Raw genomic sequence first — 21,323 nt, forward strand, 5'->3', positions numbered from 1 at the left:
ATGTCTGTAGCAAAAAAACGTCTGTAGGCATAGGTTATTTTTCTTGTAGTGTGTGTTTAAAAAACTATTGAAATTTATATTTACGGCTTGGAATCATACCTTGTTTTTTGGAGCACCCAGCTAATTTTGGAAAGAATAAAGTAAATAACACCTTGTATAGTATCCAGAGGAGCAAAAGTTAGAGAGTTCATATAAATATAAAATCAAATAATTGTTTTTTGTTGAAATTAGAGGTAACACAGAGAAAAGGGGTATACTGTATCTTTGAGAGTGCGTAGTGTATTCTAATCAGTTTACTTTACTTTATAGGTGTGAACTAATGTCTTTTCCTCCTTCGCAAATAAGGTAAATAAATTTTTTGACAGTTTTCACTACTAGAAAAGCACTTTTCTATAATGGTTATTTCGTACATTCTACGTCGGTTATTAATCATCGTCGTAAATAATGTCATAAAAAGTCTTTACTTTCTACAAAGGTTTCCTAAAAAACCTTCTTAGAAAAAGGTATCATTTAAAGATGATTTTTAACAAAAAACCGTCTTAGAATGATACCTAAGATGGTTCTTAGTTAAAAATTGTCTTAGAAGGGTAGATTTTCTAAGACGATTTTTCAAAGAATCGTCTTAGAGTTTATTTTTTTGAAAAAAATATATATTGAGAAAACCGTCTTAGAATGTGAACATTTTAAGATGCTTATTCAAAGAACCGTCTTAGAATGTATTTTTTTTTTAAAAAAATTAAAATAAGTTAAGGATTCTAAGATAATTTTTCCAAAAATCCGTCTTAGAAAGCAGTCATAGAATACATCAAAGAACCTTCTTAGAATGTATTTTTTTTTTAAAAATTAAAATATGTTAAGAATTCTAAGACGATTTTTTAAAGAATTGTCTTAGAATGTGTTTTTTTAAAATAAAAAATTTAAAAATAAAGAATAAAGCAATCACAAAATAACACAAAATCAACTTTACAAAGTAATAATAGTAAACAAATAAACATTATTGCTACATGGAAACTATTGAAAATTTCTAACAATTCAACTTGCTTTAATTTCTAACAAATCCAAGGCTATGAATCAACCTTTGCTCAAATGATAATGAAGTATAAAGTACAGAGTTCAAACCTTCGTTCAAATACCACAATAGTAGCAGGTGCATGTATCGGATTCAATTGAATGTTAAAAATTTGGAGGAAAATAAGCAAATGAATCAACCTGGAATTAAAACCTTGGTGTCTTTTTTTTTTATATCCTTTATAGATAATATAGTGATTATCTAAATTTTCATGAAAATCATATAAAAGCTAGTAGCCAGACAAAACATGAATGAAAGACACAACAATTGTTATGTACAAATAGACTAAGGTCAATTATAAGTATCACATAAGAGGGAAATGTATATTTCTATGATTACTTCATATAATCGAAAAATAAGAGGACTCACCAAAGGAAACATTCTTGAAATAGTGTGAGAAATAGGAAAGGGAAATAAGAAAGCAATATCATATTTTGTCAATTAGTTTGAGCCTACATTCCTTCCCTTTTCCCTTTTGTCATAAAATTTCTTATCATCTTAATTTTTATTGCATAAAGCTCTTTAGCAATAAAAAATAGTAATAGCATGGAATAAGAAAATAAACTTGTAAAGCAATATAAGTCATTTTTTTTTTTATATAAAAACATTTCAGTGAATAATGAGCTCAATCTCAGAAATGTAACCAAAATTTATTAAAAAAAAGTATTAAGAATACTTCTTGTATAATATATTTCCGGAAACTAGCATAATTAACATGGAAACCACAAGTCTTATATACCCATAAGCTGCTATAAATTTATTGACAGGATTATATTCTCTAAAAGAGTTAGTAGGGGCCTAAAGTTTATATCAAACACAAAGAAGACATCTACCCTGGCTTTTGAAATCTCTTCCTTAGATGGAACATAAAAACTCTAAATCCTAATTCTTAAACTATAAGAGTGATGTTCCCTTGCCATTCTTGTCACCACTAATCTCAAAGTGCTTGCACCTCTGCACAACATAGACAAGAACTAACCATTAGCCACACACCACATGGAACCAAAAAAGCATCCATTACTTTACATATACTAACCTTAATAGTGTGTTGGGAGCTCGAGACATGCTTGCAATAGATAAATTATGTTATCTAAATTAATTGAGACTATATAACGTAACGATCAGTGAATAAATTAAACAGTGCAAAAAAATAGACATCGAATAAAAAAATAGTGATACATTGTAGTTTTACTAATAAGCTGAGGTTTTGACCATTGACCCCAAATTTAGGTCCAATAAAAATGGCTTTAGAGAAAGAAAAATAATTTATATATATAGTTTGAAAGTGATAAGCAAATTAAATTTGTATATATAAAGGAAAAGTTTGAAAGTGATAAACAAATTAAATTTGAAAATGGTTAAATTTACAATGCCATGATATGTTCACAATATCATTTTACAAGCCGTTCTTTGAGATCTCAGATTCTATACCCATATATATTTTCAGCTGCTAAAAATGTGACTTTAAAAGTTAGATATTTCCCACTCTCTACTTCCCGCTGTTAGGTTTATGTTTTCTTATTTATTTATGTATTTATTAGTTCAACTATTTAGTAATAAAAAATTAAAAAAAATTCAATGAAACCGTGTATAGTAAGCTTGAACTCATCAACTCCATCTTCATTTTGTACAATCCTATCTAAAGTTGAATTTGAAAAAATCATTTGTGACATGCCTGTCAATCTCAATATCACATTGTAAAGCTTGGCCTTTATATAAATAGTTTACACTTATAGATTCAAGTAAAACATTTTTATTCTACTCAATAAAGGCTTCTTTTTACTATTTTAAAAGGTGAAATATATTAGTTTTATGATTTGGCATCAAATATGTTCGTGACATTGTGAACCAAAAACTACATTAAGGAATGAGCTTAGACTTTGTTGTTGCTTGTAATTTATCTTGACACAGGTAAAGTTAGAGGAAAATTGTGAAGGGGTTTGGATGAGAAATTTTATTCGAGGGGGGAAAGTTCAAAATTTAAAGAGTTTTAAAAATTTGGGGAGGGAATGACCCCTGAGGCATCCAAAAGAGCCACCTTTTTCCCCGAGAGAAGCTCGATTTGTATATTTGTTTGGTTTTCCTTAAATTCTTTAAATTGTTGTGGATTTTTAAAAATAAAATGAAATTTTCAAATATAATTAGAGGTAAATTGCAAATTTGTCAGAAAATATTACTTGAAGAAATTTATTTTGCTGCTTAAAAAACTACAATGAACAAAAGGATGGTCCTTAGCGAGTCAAGTGTAATATTAGAATGAAGCCCGAATTCAAATTCAAACTAAAATAATGAGATCACGCCCTTGAGAAATAGCATGCTAAAAATGGAGAATAGGGGAAAGAAAGTGACCTTTTGAGTTTTCTAATAAAGGTAAAGGATGAGAACGAGCAAGAGGTGGAACATTGTCATCACCAGATTTTCTGAACAAGGACAAAGTATTAGCATTAAAATATTATGAACAACACATTTTAATTAGAGTTTTCCTTCTAACCAAGAAAAAGACTACAACTCATAATTTATTACACTGTTGTTGATATCATCTGTCTTCCAAAAGTGTGTAGTAGCATGCATGAAAAAATTATATAATTAAAGTTTTAAAAAAATCTTTACACTAAAATTTTTCAATAAGGAAACGGAGGAACCACCTGGATTGAAAACTTTCTTTAACTGAGAGATAGCAATTCCAATAGCACAAGGTTGATTTATGAGTTTCCTTCTTTGTACCACCTTTATATGCCCTTACAATAAACTCTTCACTTCTTTTTCTGCAAGCAATGCCCCTCAATGTGATAAACATTTCTCAACAAGTACTTATAAAAAAATGAAGGAAAAACCAATTTTCTCAAATCACTCAACAAGTAATTACAAGAGCTGGAATTAGAGAATTAAAACTGTATTGCCCACTAAAAATATTGAAAGGATCATCATAGGATTACTCTAGTATCTCCAGCTCCAGAGGCTACAAGCTCATCAGAAGTTTCTGGCATAAACTTAGTACAAAATATATTTGCAATATGTCATGTGTCAATTGAATGTAAAAGTGTGGGGTGGGCATAAATTTTTTTCTGCAGGGTCCGCGGGCCGGGAGCGGACCAATTTATTAGGTCCGTGTAAGAGTGTGAGGTGGGATGGTCCGGTCCGTTGCCAATACGGGCTTACGCGGACGTGCCAACCCGTTTCCCTACCCCTAGACTCAACGTCTTCTGCCTTTATGTTTCATAGGACTCAACGTCCTTTGTCTTTATGTTTTCATAGGATTCAATGTTCTCGCCTTTAAGTTTCATAGGACTCAACATCCTCTGTCTTTATGTTTCATAGGACTCAACGTCCTTTGTCTTTATGTTTTCACAGGACTTAACGTCCTCGCCTTTAAGTTTCATAGGACTCAACGTCCTTTGTCTGTGTGTTTTCATAGTACTCAACATCCTTTGTCTTTATGTTTTTATAGGACTCAACGTCCATATAGGATTCAATGTTCTTTGTCTTTATGTTTCATAGAACTCAATGTCTTATATTTTTTTGTTTCATGAGACTCATTTCCCTGCCTTGTCTTTGAACTCAAGTTTCTTTATTTTGTTGGTACACCAAATTCTTTTTTCCCAAAGATTCTTCGTTCTCATGTTGTGATCTTTCAAAGAATCATCTAAACATAATTAGTGTCTTTGTCTTTACTTATCTTTTACTTTCAATAAAAGATAAGTAAAGAGAGGCAGTTGTTAGATCCTAATTCTGTCCAGACCCCCAAAAAAGAGAAAAAAAAGAACAATAAAAAAAAGAAACGCAAAAAAACAAAAGAAAAGAAGGAACAAAAAAAACGAAAAAGGAACAGTAAAAAAAGAGAGAAAGAAAAGACAAAAAAGGAAGAACAATAAAGAAAAGAAAAAGTAAATAAAAGAGGAAAGCCTCTTCATTAATGGCACAGAGAGGGCATGGATCCCGAGGACGAAGACAAACCAATTACGTCGTGCCATTTAGCCACACTGTCAAAGAAGAGAAAGGGGTCACTAGGTAACCTCTCATTCCCTCATTCTCTCACGTTTCCCTCTCCTCCCTTCCTCTCCCCTTCTTCTCTTCCACATTCTTTCTTTCTTCTTTCTGTCTTTTCTTGATCTACTACTTCGTTCCGTCCTATCTCGATGGTGGGCACCTTGGCCACTGGCGAGGTTTATGTTGATTTAATTACTATTTTAATTTTGTTGTTGCATTTCGGTTTGGGTTTTCACGAATTTTGACATCTCCTCTAGTTCTTCATTTTTTCGTTTGGGTCGCCACACCTCTTCTGCACTGCCGCTGCCATCCCCGTGGTGGCCTTGCATTGTTGGGGCATGCACCAGTGGCGCTTAGCAGGTGTGCCACCCTTTGTGGAGGCGCGCCACCCTCCTTGTTGGTTTCCCCTTTTTCCACACCATTTTGGGGATGAGGCAACCCTGTTGCTTAATTGCGGGTTGGGTCGGGTCGCCTAGACCCGGTTCTAACCCTAGTCCAAAACAAAAAAGTATTGTTGTTTACACCCCTTATTTAACACATGCCCCTTTTTTTATTTTGGGCCTAGCTTGTTTTACTGAAAAAATTGAGACTGCTACTGGCACCCCCTTTTTAACACATTCCCCTTTTTCTTTATATGTTCGGCCTAGCCCGTTTTTGTGAAGTTTAAAATAAAATACAAACCGCTATTTACACTCCCTTTTCAACACATGCACCCTTTTCTCATTTTGGGCCTAGCCCATTTCTTTTATGTCTAAAATAAAATAAAGATGGTTATGTACACATTTTTTTAACATATGCACCCTTTTCCATTTTGGGTCTAGCTCGTTTTTGTGAAATCTAAGATAAAATAAATACTGATAGTTATACTCTTTCCTTTATATATGCACCCTTGCCACTTAGCCTGGTGACTAGGCCTGACATGTCAACACTCCGTCAGTGTTTTCTAAGTCAAAATCAACCCTTTGACTTTGACAACAGAAAAAAAAGTAAGAATAATTATAAAAATTACTGGATAACTCTTTATTTTATTGTATTTCTTTATCGTCTCTGTTGTTTATTTTATTCTTTATTGCAATTTTCTTTTTATTATTGCATTCTATTAATTTTTTTTTGCAAATCCACATTTGTATTTTTTAGTATAGGTTTACATTCCATGCACTCCATGCTGGGTCTCCGACTTGCTTGAATTCACAAAGTTTATCCCAGAACCAAAATCTTTCAAAAAAAAAATATAAATAAATAAATAAATAAAATCAACCCAACACAGAAGCTCTTTTTCTACAAATAACTATGTAAGCCTGATTTTTCTCATTGCACATGGGGATATGTAGGAGTAAGGACAAACCCCTTGTCGACCTAAAAAACTAAAAAAACATAAAATTTCTTCTTAAAAATTGTTTTTTTTCTTAAATAAACAAAAATATAAAAAAATAATTCATGTTCTCAAGGGATGATAATAATTATAAAATTCCTTTATTTTTTAGCACACTTGATTAAAGGTGGTTGTCTTCATGACAAGCATGTGGAGTACTAATACTTTTCCCGTGCGTAAATGACTCTCAAGTTTTCCCGATGTTTTCCTTAAATAAACATTGGTGGCGACTCCCCAAGTTTTCCTTTTTTTGGAAAACTATTTATCTAATTTTATTTCGTCCTCCCGTCATGACCCATGTTGCGACAAAAGAAAAATCTCGATTCTTGCTCCTTCAAGTTCACAAATTCACATAGATAATAATAAATTAAATTAAATATATAAAAAAACAAAAACCTGGAATAAAAATTTAATTTTTCGTAAACTAATGTACTTGTGAACAAGCCTTAATTTTCTTTTCATCGAACAAACTATAGTGTGAGTAAAACAACCTCTCTGCTGAGGGAAGACATGACGATGTCGTCCACAAAACCTGGACCAAAAGATCTAGAAACGAACAGATCAACAATACCTAAAGACCGAAACACAGAATTCAACTGTCGATACATCCAAAACTGCAAATTCATCAAAAATATGAATACACAAACTAAAGAACTTTAAATTGAATGGAAAAATCACGTGGCAAGAGACAAAAATGAGAGGGGGCTAGGTATTTTAAGAACAAGAAAGAAATAACGAGGATAGAGACAGAAGAAAAGATGGTATTTATGTGACAAATACAACTACAAAGAAAAGGAAGAAGAGGAGGAAGAAGGAGAACAAATAGGGAGAGGGAAAGAAGAGGAAACAAGAGTTAGAAGAGGAGAGAGACATTAAAAACACACTCCCTTCTAAGATAGTTTTTGTAAAAACCGTTTTAGAATGTCATGGAATGGTAATTTCCAGGGCGGTTTTTGTAAAAGCGTCTTCGTTGAAAAACTTCATATTTACAAAATTGTCATCGCCTTACTTTTTAAGATGAGTTTTACAAAACCCTCATCGAATGTGCATCGTAAAAAACTATTTTTTTAGTATTGAAGATTAGTAGTGTGTACCAGTGATGAGGGTAAAAAGCAAGGAGAGAGTATCTTAGATATCTGAATCGTAACCACCTTAACCTGAAGTAGGTGGATAGGATTACGAATGCAAGGGAGGCAATCAGATAGAATATCAAATGAAGCCCGCGAGAGAGTAGAGGAAAGGAACAATAGGATGAGGTATCACTGCTCTATCCTTTTCATTCTGTTTTTCTTCTTTCACTATTCCTCTGCACACCTACCTCTTCAAAGTAGTGGTAGACAAAAAAGATCTACAGCAAAATATTCTATGTAGTCATGGCCTTGTGTTAACTTAATATGTGATTGAATTTAATTTCAGTTATAAGGGCAATGCTGGCATATATAATATAAAAATGATTCAGCTTTTTGCTGCCTTCCAGGAGCCAGAAGTAGAAATTTGTGCAACCATGAGGTCTACCTATTGATGAATGCATACAGGTTTGTAACATTCATCTATCTGGATGGAAGATTTGTAAGCTTAAAAATTTATTGGAAATATGTTACAGTTCCGTTATATACAATCTCATTTACCTTCTCTCAAATAATTATGTAAATGAAGGAAAAATTGATACCCAAAATGATTTATGGGACAAAATTTTGTCCATGATGTGTGCTCTGGCTCTGTAATGTTGATAGATGTCAGTGGTGCATCAAAGTGTCTAATTAATTTTGTTGAATTTGCTTGTAATGTTTCGTTTCTCATTACTAAATGATGTTTACCCGTAAGAGGGATTCCTATAAGTTTTGATATATCATACATATGTGCAGTGCATTTGTCTTCCTATTGTATTTATGTTGATATATCATACATATGTGCGGTGTGTTTGTCTTCCTATTGTATTTGTGTTGTTTGCTTCATGCTCATGAATCTATCTGTGACATTGTAGTATCATTATTATTCATAGTGTTTAAGCTGATAACCCTTGGTCTATAATACTCATGTACCTTGCAATGCTGTCAAACCTTTAGCGTGTCGGCATAAGCTTTACTATGTGTTTGGATGGAGAATTTAAAGATTTCTAGGAAATTCAAATTCATAGCATTTTGATTGCCTTGATTTAAATTCCTTTCATTTTGTAAATATTTTGTTTGGATAAGGCAATTCAATTTCTTGTATTTTAATTTCCTTGCTTGGACAAAGTAATTCATATCAATGAAATTCAAATTTTCATTTTTAAATATTTATTTAAAAATTAAAATTTCAATATTGAATGAAAATAAACATGAGTCATTTTTTAAATAGTTAAATATTCAAAATAAATTTAATGTTATAAAATATATAATAATAAATTTTTTAAATATTTAATAATTAAATAATCAAAATAATTTTAATGCTAAACAATTTTGAATCTTATACAATATTCTTGTAGTAACACAAAAAAAAAAACTTGGATTAAATAATACTGCAAAATTAAAAGATGAATGATATGTAATTCTTTATTCTTGTTAAAAAAAATTAATTACCTAGTCTTGCAATAATTTTAAAAAACATATTAAAATTAAATAATTATGTAATTTAAGGACAATTATCTCGTACAAAATTTAAATGATATTAATTTCATTGTTCGTACGGGAAGAAAATTCAAATTGTTAATAATGCACCAACGCATAAACACGAATCAACACAAGCATTACAAGGTCCTAATTAATCAAGTTCCAAACAAAGATCTTAAACAGGAATTACAAGGTCCAAATTAAAAAAAAAACAATGTTCTTCATTCCTTAATCTTCATTCATCATCAAGTGTAAAAGGTCGAGGAACCTGAATAATTAACATCCAATGCTGCCATTTAGGGGAGAAGAAACAAGATAATATAAGTCACAAGAGGAAAGACAAATAACTATAGTGAAAATATGAGCTCAATTAGGCATAAAAAAGACACAAATTTATAATTTGGAAGTTGAAATGGGAAATGTAGACAAAAGGTTACTCACCAAGTTTCATTCTCCAAGATGTGTTAAAACATAATCTGTCTTTTGGTGAATTGGAAGGGCTTTCACAATAGCTAATTGCTTTAAATCGTCAATTAACCATTTAATAGCTTTAACCCATTATTGTCTATTAAGATCTAGTATCAAAGCTGTCTCACTTCATACTTCTTGAATATCTTCATCATCAACTTTACCATCCCTTTTTTCTACCATTCGGTTAAAAGAGTTGGCCATTTTATCCAAAGAAGCTGCTATTCCTTCTTTTTCTCCCATCTTTCTCTTGTGAGGATGTGTGCCAGAAGAAGTCGAACCTTGTCTTTTTCCTTTTGTATTAGAGCTTGGTTCTTCTAAATCTATGGCAGTAGCACCTAATCCCATTAATTCCACTTCATTTGTTTCTCTACTCTTCGCTTTTTCAGCATCCACAACAGTTTCAGCTCCATGACCAGTGACTCTATCTTTAGCACACAAATCCACTATATCATCCCAGTTTTGAAGCACCTTGAATCGAAACGGTTTAGCTGATTTATGCAACTGAAAAAAAAGTCAAATCCAATCTACTTTAAATAAAAAATAGCAACATATTAAAGAATACTTACAGTGCAATATTCATTCCAAGCATTTTCATTCTCAACTGTGATCATGTGCTTAGTGCCATCCCAATCAAATCCACTTTGGCCAAGGATGTCACTTACAATACCATACCACGATGTCCATAATTTGATACGGTTTTTGACATTATTTGATGTGACATTAACATGAAGCTTGTAGACAACACTGCGACTGCAGCATTCAATGCTGACCTTTTCCAACCTTCGTCACCCTTGTTGTCCAAATTCCTTTGATCTCTAAGTACATCAGTCAATACACGTTCCATTTCAAAATTCCATGTAAAATAACTTCTTGTTTCCTCATTATTTTTTCCTAAAACTTTTCTTTTGTCCATCATTTTTTCATTAGATGACTCCATTGAAGTTAATGTCACTTATTCAACCTGCACATAACAAATATTAGATATAACCTACTTTATTCATTTGACTAGTCCACTACACAATCATAGAAAATATTTCAAGCAAAGTTTTTATGCAATAGCAAAGTACATAAAAGTCTATCTTCAATAGAAAAGTACAATAGTAACAAAGCACACAAAGTTTGTTTGCAATAGCAAATTACATTTAAAAAAGAACTATCCTTAAGCAAAGTTTCTCCTAACTTGATAGTTAGCAAACATATTCATAGCTAATGTATCTCGAAATCTTGTCTATTCCTCGGTAGCTTGAATAGTTGTGATATCATCTATGACATTATTTTGAACTCCTTCCCTTGATTGATGGACTAACTCTTCATCAACAACAGATAAGAATTCAAAGTCTTGAACTTCTAAAAGTTGATCAATTTGTTGTTCGTCTCTTATGAAATTGTGTAACACAAAACAAGCATTGATAATTCTTATTTGTATCTTTATATCAAAAAATGAAGGAGTTCTTAATATACTCCATCTTTTTTTCAAGATCCCAAATGACCTTTCTATTGCATTTCGGGCACTTGCATGACGAAGATTAAATAACTCATTGTAACTTTGAGGGATGTTTCCAATCCACTCATTGAGATGATATCTAGTCCCTCGATATGGTGCTAAAAATCCTGGACCATTGGTATATCCCGCATCCACAAGAAAATACTTACCTACAATGTTTAAAATAAAAAACATAGAATTAAACTAGACCAAAAAAAAAGAAAAAAAATTATTTCTAAGAAATATTACCGGTTGGAATTTCAAGTTTGTTTTGACGACGTAATGCATCTCGTAATACTCGAGAATCTCCTGCAGACCCTTCCCACCCAGGTAACACATAAATAAACCTTAAATCTGGACCACAAGCAGCTAACACATTTGTAGAGACATCACCCTTTCTATTACGATATCTAGGTCTCTCATCAGGAGAAATTGTAACCGGAATATGAGTCCCATCAAGTGCTCCAATACATCTCTACAAACAAGAAAATTTTTTTAGATTCTAAGAAAATTTTATAATTAACTAATCTCTCCTAACAATTGATAAACTTACCTCAAACCATCTTCACTTGTTTGCTTCCGCACCTTCTAAAGTACAGGGTTGAAAATTCAAATAGTCTTTGCTCACTTTCATTACCACTCTCAAGACATCATTGAATTGCCTACTTATGGTTTCTTTAGATCTACAATAACTAAATTGCACTACCCTATACTTTAGGTTGTGAGCAAGGATATGTAAAAACATTGCTACTGCTTCAGTTGTTGGAACATTTCTTGTTCTTACTAATCCATCCTTTTCTTGTAAAATTCTACAAAGGTTAAAAAATGCATTTTTACTAAGCCTCAATTGTTCAATGCAATCTTTATTTGTTCCTCTATAAAGACGATTAAGGAAGCTGTGACGTTCTTGTTCCCAATTACGGGTTGGTTCCTTAACAAAATAATTATTATGATACCATGTCACTACACCAATGACCATATGAACAACACAAGCAGCAGCTAATAAGATTATCTTCTTATACTCTTCTCTTTTACGTTTTCTTGAAGTCATTGCAGTGTCAACTATGCTAGGATCCATTTCTTCTCAATCCAAACTGCATGATAATGATATAAGATAATATTTTGAGATTTAAAACAAATATGTAGGGAAAAGATGTAAATAAGCTATAAATTTTAATGCCCATATTTTTCTACATTAGGCTGTCACAAGCAAGAGCCTAGAGGTTAACTTTAGCAGAATATAAATTGGATGACAAGAAATGTCTCTTAACTATATATACACAACAAAAAAAGAAGTTTTTTTTTTCTTTTTGGGTTTGATTAGACCCCTGTAATCAAAAATTAAACTCGAGGCATAGGGAGCTTAAGAAATTCAAGTTTAATTCCACTCATATTAATGATCTGTGGCTTTTCCATATGGAAGCATCGACCAACTTGTTACATATTTGTGGCTGATAGATAATAGATGTATCACATACAAGTTTCATTCATAAAAATCGGATACTAGCAGGGTTCCCTATCCCGTACGTATAAATCACTGTTGTTACTTGCTAGTCCCTTTGATCCAACCAATACACTTTAGGCAATTGCAAAGGGGATGTGATTGATATGGTATATATGATTGTACAGGTTTTAGATATACTACTTTTAAGATTTGTTAAAATTATCTGTTAGAGTTAAAAGTATGTAAGTAAAGTATTGATTAATTAATTCTATAATGAAGTGCTTTAGATTCAGCATATATAAAAAATTATAAAAAAATACTAACACAGACTTCAAAACAAAAATAAATGTCCATATCTACAGACTTCAAAATCAGAGTATCAATATTCAACAGTAAAAAAAGTGCAACTTTAACTCATCAAACACAGACTAGAAGACTATCTAAGACCTTCCCTTTATTTAGAGGAACATATCACTTGGACAACAATGAATTGACCAAGTAGCTGAGGAAGTTGAAATGGAAAAGGGGCCAATATATGAGTAACAACTGCATAATGGTTGAAATTTTGATTCTAGAATGCTAATAATAAAGTTCCTATTATTACTGGTTTATGGTTTATAAAATTTGTTGGGTATGACTATAGATCAATAGTGTCTTAAACAATGATGATACAATGACTTCAGGGAGCATGTCATGGGTTGTTGACTATAGTTCCTGTTATTACTTTTTAGCTGCACTCTTTTCCCCCCTCCCATGACATTGTACGCATTATTTCTTCAGTTTCATCTTTTTGTGGCTTTCTTCAAGTTGGTGTAGATTTAATTACAAGACATCAAATTTATTTGTTCATATTAAATAGTATGAACTAAGGGGACTTCTAGCTCAGTTATTTAATAGATGCGTAAATTGATGTAATTCTTTTAGTATATTTATCTTCCATTCTTATAAATAAATAAAAATATATTAAATAATATGAATCTAAATATATCTTTGCATTTTGGAAATAACATATTTTTAAACAACTTTTCAAACATACATGATCAGGGGCAGACCTACGGCTACATGAGGGGGGCCTTGGTCCCCTGATTTTTCCACATTAGATTTTTTAATTAGGTTATTCTTAAAAAATAATATTAAGTAATTATTTTGTTTTGGAAATTTAAGTATGTAAATAATATTTTTTGAGTCTTACTTATCATTTTATATTTTAATAAAATATTCTATTCTTTTGTAATATTTATTGTAAAGAATAGAGATAACTACATTATTCCTCAAGAGGTTAATCCAGATGTTAATAGTATTGCTTCTCCATACATATCATCTAGCTACTACCAACCCAAAAAGGGTTTTTTCTTAAGTTATACATTATTCTCTACCACACACTTAAAATTCTTAGCAAATAAATTGAGAATTAAGATAACACCCCCACCAGGCACAAACACTACAAGCTAGACAAAAGTTTCGTTCCATGAATGAAGCTATCTCGAAGTCATGGAAAAAAGTTCATCTCTTAGAAGCAAAACAAACGGAGGGAGGCTTTCATGTTGGGGGCGTCTCAAGTTGAAGCTTCCATGGGCGAAGAGAACAAGTTCTTATAAACCCATTGGTGGTTTTAACTATGACCCTTTAAGCTATGCTCAAAACTTTGACGAGGGATGGGTAGAGGATGATGAAGAATCTTTACATCGTGGGTTCTCTGCTAGATATGCAGCACCTTCCTCACATAAATTGTTCAAGCAATGATAAGGTTCAACATTTAAGGTCAGCTAATATATGTACAAACAAACAAAAAACCATTCGTACGTATATTTCTTGGCTCATTTTACTTTACCTTCTAGTGATATTGATTGTATAAAATATAAATTATCACTTATGTTTGATGCAGCAAATAAGTAGTAAAAAGGGAAATAGTTAATCTGCACAGCACCTATTTATAATCAGTTTGTACACTAATAGAGAAATTAATATCTTAAAGCTCTTGTTAACTTAGTATTGGCAATATTTATATACTTACAATTTAGTGAAACAATTTCTAACTTTGATGCTCGGTAATGATGATTGACTACTAAACTTGACTCTGGGACATTCCCCTGTTCCAACAGAATCTAATGAGGTAATCTTTCAATTATCCAAAACAACTAAATAAAAAATAAATCACAAATTAACAGCTGAGAATGAATTTTCTGAATAGATTGAGGGAGTTATTCAACTGATCTAGTATTTATATACAATTTGACAATGATTATAAGGAGATTAAGGATGATCCTAGTTCCTTAGACAATATACTCTAGTATAAGAATAGCTATGTACATGAATCTGAAAAATAATTGCTAGTTGCTACAGATTCCAATAGGCATTTAACTACTTTATTTTTGGTGAACAATAGGCATTTAACTACTAATTCCAATAGTTTTATTTTGAACATGTCCCCTCATGGAAGAGCCCTTTGGGCTTGAAGCAAGGAAAAATGTACAGGCCCTCCATACAATGTACTGAAATTCAAGTTTTGTTTAAGATGAATGGAGGTGAATAGAATCAAACATTACAATGCAAGAGCATATAAATCAAAATCAAAATAGCAAATGATACACCGTAATTGGAACTCTAACCACACAATTGAAACCCTTCAATTAATACAAAAAAATTTACAAACCAAAACCCTATCCCAGAAAAACATATTGTGAAAAGAAAGTTGTCATTGAAGAATAAACACAAAGTGAAGAAACCAAAGTTCTCATTGAAGAATAAACACAAGCACCTAGAGTGCAAGGTCTGTTCCTAATAAATTTGCAAAAATGCACACAGTACAAATTAACGAAATCAAACAATGAGCAACGAAATCAAACAATGAGTACCCAGAGTACAAAATCAATGAAATCAAACAACTAAATAAAAAATAAATCACAAATTAACAAAAAAAAATGAATACACTTGACACAACAAGAGTGTGGATCGAAATCGCAAAGGAAACTTACTTGCGTCTGCAGTGTAAGAGAGTGGCTGAGAGGATAAGAGCGTGAGAGAGTGACTGAGAGGGGAAGAGAGAGTGGCTGAGAGGGGAAGAGTGTGAGAGAGTGACTGAGAGGGGAAGAGAGAGTGGCTGAGAGGGGAAAAGCGGAAGAGAGCGTTTGTTGCGTGAGTGAGTGGCTGACCGTGGAAGAGAGGGATGTGAAATTTTAATTCCTGTGGTTTTGGTGAGAATTTAAAATTCTTCTAATTTAGTCTATTAAAATGCTTTAAAAAAATGATGACATTTTAATTACTTTTAAAATACTTTATCCAAACAAATTAAAATATAAGAAGCATTTTAATAGCTTAGTTAAAATACTTTACTCACTTTAATTGTTCCATCCAAATTCCGGAAGTGATTTTGGTATGGAAAACTTTCTTTGAAAAGTTAAAAAATTAGTTTTTGGATTTTCTCCAAATGAGTATGTACTTAAATTTTTCCATGGAACTGCTGTTCATGTATTTAGATTAGATTATTTTCTAGTAGTCTAGCGTTGTAAATTAGTTTTTATTCTTCCTGACATGGAGCCCTTTTTAATCTATTGAACAGCCTCGAGGATATTTACAGTCTTCTGCGGTTTCTGAGAATAGAGCCTTGGGGTCATTGGGCCTGGTAAAATTACCTCTTTCTTAGTGTTGGATATGTTAGCTCTTTATGTCCAATGTTATCTACTGCTTACCCTATTTCTCATCAGGTTATTTTCTTAGGTTCTGAAGGCCATTTTTGGATGGTAAATAATGCTAGATTTTGATTTTTTTGGGAGGGGGTAGGGGATGTTAAATATGGGTTTAATCCTGACTTTTTATTTTGTATCTCTAACAGAATTTATAATTTATACATTCTACAGAAGTTGGAGCTTTCAATTATTTTCTTCCCGGTATTGAATCAAATAACAATGGCATATACGGGCACGTACACTTGAGACTAAACAGACGGTAGAATCTCATAAACAATATAGGAAGAAGAATGAACAAAAAATGAGAAAAACAAAGACCATATATAAATAATAGTGACATAAAAAGAGATTTATTGATGTGTTTCAATGTTCAAGTAGTCAAGTTACCTCCATTAAAGGTTAATAAACAATATTTAATTATTAAATCAATTATAATCAAATCAATATAAAAGATACTACTAATTTATTTAACTGTAAATACGATCATTTGTAGCTTTTAAAATAGAAATAATTGATTATAAAAGAAAATTACTATTAAAAAGAAAAATAAATAATACTCATATTATAATCAAATCAATATAAAAAATACTACTAATTTATTTAACTCTAAATGTGAAGGCACAAGTAGTTCTCATGTGTCCAACCTTTAAACATGTCTCATGGAGGGTAAGGCAGATTCGTCTGGTCTTTTAAAACTTCACATGACAAACATAAAAGTCGATCATACTAGAAAATGAGTTATGAACCTAACTCAATTCTACAAACCTGCATGACTTGCAAGGTAATAATTTCTCCTTACTTATATAATCTATCTCGACTCTATTTTTAGTCAACGTGGGACTTCAATCAACATGTTTCCTTTTTGCCTACGACTTTCCATCATGTAGGACTTTCAACACACTCCTCTATTTATGGGTGACCACAATTTAGATGACTTTTCCAATGAATTTGGAGGCGTCAGGATCTTGGTCATGGATTTTGGAAATTGTGTTGCCAAGCTAATGTATAGTTTTTTTGTGAGACAAGTTGCACCCTCTTTTTTCTTTATAAAAAACAACTAACAAGATCAAAAGAATATAGTTAAACATGTTAAAAATGTCTTGAGAATTTTGTTTCAAAAGCAGAAAATTAAAATACACTTTTGAAAAACAATATGATGTTGAGAAGCTTTTGTAATTTGATTTTTAAAAACAAAAAATATTTTGCAAAACATATCAAATAGCATACATATCTTGGTGATTAGTTTTCTAGTAATGATACACTTATCCACTTTAAACACTATTAATAGACTTCTTGTTCTATCTTTCTTCACCAATCACCTATCAAACCATATCAACTAATATATCTAGGGCTTCTCTCTTTATTATGTCTTTTTCTTACTAGATATCAAGTGGATTTTTCATATCCACACATCATTTTTGTTAATTTGATTTTAGCTTTGTGGATATAGGATTTAGTTGTATATGAGGGAGTAAACCAATTTTTGGAGAATCGAGAGGGGGGGTAAACTAGGGAGATTTTTACCAATGAGCCATGAGCAACCAAATAAGTGAACATAACACCATACTTTAACTCAAAACCTTAAAGCTCATGTTTATGGGTCTTCTTCTCACTTATGTGCTGCTCAACTTTTCCATTTCTACTCGATGTGAGACTTCACATCATACTTGTACTCCAACAAATAGAAATACAAATTTAACAACAAAGAGCGTGATCAAAATCCGTCCCTGCAAAATTTTCGATATATTTTCATCCTCGTAAATTGAAATGTGTTGTTTTTTGGCTTGAAGCCAGGCTTGGACGAATTCGAGCCTATGTCGCATTTTTAAAAAATTAAATTACATGCTAAAATATGTTTTTATCCTTATAAATATAAAAATGTTTAGAATTCATCCCTGCAAAATTTTGAATCTTTTTTTATCCTTGAAAAATTAAAATTTGTTTCTTTTTGGCCAGGATGTAGGTTCAAGTATTCGTTGAACCTATGTGTTACTCTTTTATTGGTTCTATTGATGATTGTGAGAGTGAGTTATTTTTTGGGGGTAAAAAACAATAAAAAAAACACAAATTTGTAAATCGCTCTTCCTTAACCTCATTCTTACCTAACTTTCTTAGAGAGAGGTGAATATGGAAGTCAGGTTGTTAAGTTTGTCAACAACATTTGATTCCAATAGAACATTGAAATTAGTATTCATAACGTTGAGTTTGAGAGTAAAGGTGTTAGATTTTCAAAACAAAGGGGAATTCAAAGAAGAAGAAGATGGCAAAGTCAATAAAGTGGCATTAGACATTGTAGTTGAATATAGAATTTAAAAAAGAAAAATAAAAAAATGTTTTTGTAAATTCGAAGAAGATAAAGAAAGTTAGAGAAGGAGGAGGTTAAGAAAGAGATTTACAAATTTGTGGATTTTTTTTTTGCATTTTGTGTCCGTTTTTAACTCACAGAAATCACCCACTCTCATAACCATAATAACATTTTGAACATTTTGACATTTATAGTGACGAAAAACATATTTTAGTCTATAATTTAATTTCTAATAAATGTCATGTAGACTTGGATTTGTCCCGACTCCAAGAAAAAAACAATACATTTCAATTTTATAAGGATAAAAAATATAACAAAAATTTTACTGGAATAAATTTTAAAATTTTCGATATTTATAAAAAAAAAACATATTTTAACTTATATTATAAAATAACGGTGGAAGTAAATAAAAACCCTTAAACCCACGATTTGTGACTATATTCGAAGAGCATATATTTGAGATAGCTCTTAAACTTATGATCACACAGGTACAATCATTATTTTTTAATTGTGAAATATCTCTAGTGGTTCCATGCCACTCACAAGACGAGATTTTATTCATGACTTTTTTTACTGCATAAAAGTATATTATTTAGTATGCAGATCGAACCACGTCTAGGGATAACCACCACCTGGAGGGCTAGCACAGCACTTTTCGCAACCTCCCGACTCTGTGAACCCCGAACAACAGCCACATGGGCAATGTCCACTTGGAGTTGGATGTGAACAAGACATAAAATGAAGGTTACCCCCACCACCATCTGATTTGGCATTACCCTCTTCATTAGTCTCTTTGACAACCTCACCTGCAAACACATGAACCATTTACCATAGAAAGAAAATCATAAATGTGATTGAGGATAAAATTAAAACGATATATAATAATTAAAGTGAACATAAATATTGAAGTATGAAAAGGTTAAATGATAAGATACAAAATGCCGGCAGGGGATTAAGTCCTTCCTTTATGATCCAACGAATCCTTTAAATTCACAGTTTCAGTTTGTAAATAATAAAAAGGGTTAAATATCTTGTTAGTTTCTTCAATTAGGCTTTTTTTTTTGTTCCTGCAATTGTTTTCCAAATGGTATTTTTATTTTTTTTTTCATTTTTCCTATCATATTATTTTGTTTTAACTCTTGTCATATATCTTATTTTTTAGCCTGTGTAATATTTTGTTGATTTTGAATTAGTTCCTGTAAAGAAAAAAATAGATAGAAACTAAAACCAATTTTTTTAGGTATTACAACAACATAGAAAACTAGAAATATTACAAGGTCTAGAACAAAATAGTAAGAACCAAAGCAAAAAAAAGAAAATTTTAGAAGGACCATTTAAAAAAATGTATAACTACAAAAGGACAAACAATGTTTAAGACATTAAAAAATTATAAAAGTTAAGAACAAATTAAAATATATTAGTAATATGATTTTTTCATAAATTAATTATATTTTTAAATGTTTAACTAGTGTTTTGAAAGCATTTTTTTTATAAACCAATGATGATTAACAAACTAAGTGTAGTACAAGGTGCACCCACTTAGATGAAGAAGTACTTACATCGAGTATTCTATGTCCTGAGACATCGATACACGTTGCAAACCCACAAATCCCCTTAATATCTCTAATCTTTAAACAGTAAGCACTGTTTTGAAAGCATTTATTGGTATTATCTTTAAAATACTTCATGAAAATATATAATTAAGGAAAATTTAAATGTGGCTTACCCTCGTTAAAATCCCTAGCTGCCACCTTTGAGAACAGAAGGAGCATGGCCAGCATGCCTGGGATAAGTAATGCTATCTTCGTCTTCGAATCCATATTTAATTAATTGTAAACTATAACAGATCTACTAAATGAGATTATATATTTGGTAATAAAGGGTGAGACAATTAGTGGAATGTTTATACTATATATATGACTAGGGGGGAGGAGGGAGAAGTTATTGGGACTATTCACTTAAATGGAACAGTAGGAAATCCATTAATTCAGTGTTTTCAAAGAGTTAAGAATCAATTTATTTTTAATCAAAAGTATTATAATAATTGTACCTGCACGATATAAATTTCCTTCCTTGTTGATGTCTTCTTGATATTCTTCTTGATATTCTTCCTCCTCCTTCAAATAGTACTCGACCAAGTAGGGGATTGGGTATATACAAAAAGCACTTAATATTGGACTTTTGATCTATGGTCCTTTTGTAAGGTTGTCTGCTTAGGTAATACTCCTATAATTATCATTAAGGAACTTATTTCTCTCTTAAATATTCTTTACCAGTTAATATAGGTAATCTTGTTTTAATAAGTCGTCAAAGATCATATGAGACATGTTTGATCTTGGATCTGACCGAGTATATAACATAAGTATCAAGTATTCGGTCATGTCAAATACTTAATATTACAAGAAATACTAGATATTCGGTTAGACCGAATACCTAATATTATAAGAGATATCATATTTTTGATAGGACGAACACCTGATACTATAGGGGTATCTGCTATTCTGAATACCTATCCAGTATAATAATTGTTGCCAATCATTGTGATATTTATATTTTATTGTAAAATAATCTTATTATACTCATTGTGGTTAGAATATTATAAGGCACGAGACAGCTTGATCCTCATTGTTGTAATATTAGTATTACAGTTTGTTAAAATAATAGTTAAAACCATTCGACATTCATAAAAGTTGCCTACAAATTTGAAGTTGTTTTAGTGAAACATGTGACACTACACCGAGTGATATGCCAATTAAAATACTATAATAGACATGTAATTGCTTGTAATGAAGAGTCATGAAAATAATATTATAACCCTCTGTGAAAACTTTTTTTAAAGTGGTGTTGGAATTAATATTGATGGTAATTAGTATTTGAATGAAGAGAAGTCCAATGTTTCTTCATGAATCTCTTTC

The 21,323-nt window shown here is 31.4% G+C and overlaps 1 protein-coding gene across 1 annotated transcript; it reads right to left on the reverse strand.

The window, feature by feature from the left end:
• Positions 1–18,804: 18,804 nt before the first annotated feature.
• Positions 18,805–20,728, reverse strand: LOC100527289 (uncharacterized). Its single transcript, NM_001250687.2, has 3 exons — positions 20,459–20,728; positions 20,135–20,256; positions 18,805–19,214 (listed from the first exon to the last, which is right to left on the reverse strand). The coding sequence occupies exons 2-3, from the start codon at positions 20,226–20,228 to the stop codon at positions 19,024–19,026; spliced, it is 285 nt and encodes a 94-aa protein (NP_001237616.2). The 5' UTR covers positions 20,229–20,256; positions 20,459–20,728; the 3' UTR covers positions 18,805–19,023.
• Between the last annotated feature and the right edge of the window lie 595 nt (positions 20,729–21,323).

Source organism: Glycine max, chromosome 1, assembly GCF_000004515.6.
Source record: "Glycine max cultivar Williams 82 chromosome 1, Glycine_max_v4.0, whole genome shotgun sequence".
NCBI classification, from domain to species: domain Eukaryota; kingdom Viridiplantae; phylum Streptophyta; class Magnoliopsida; order Fabales; family Fabaceae; genus Glycine; species Glycine max.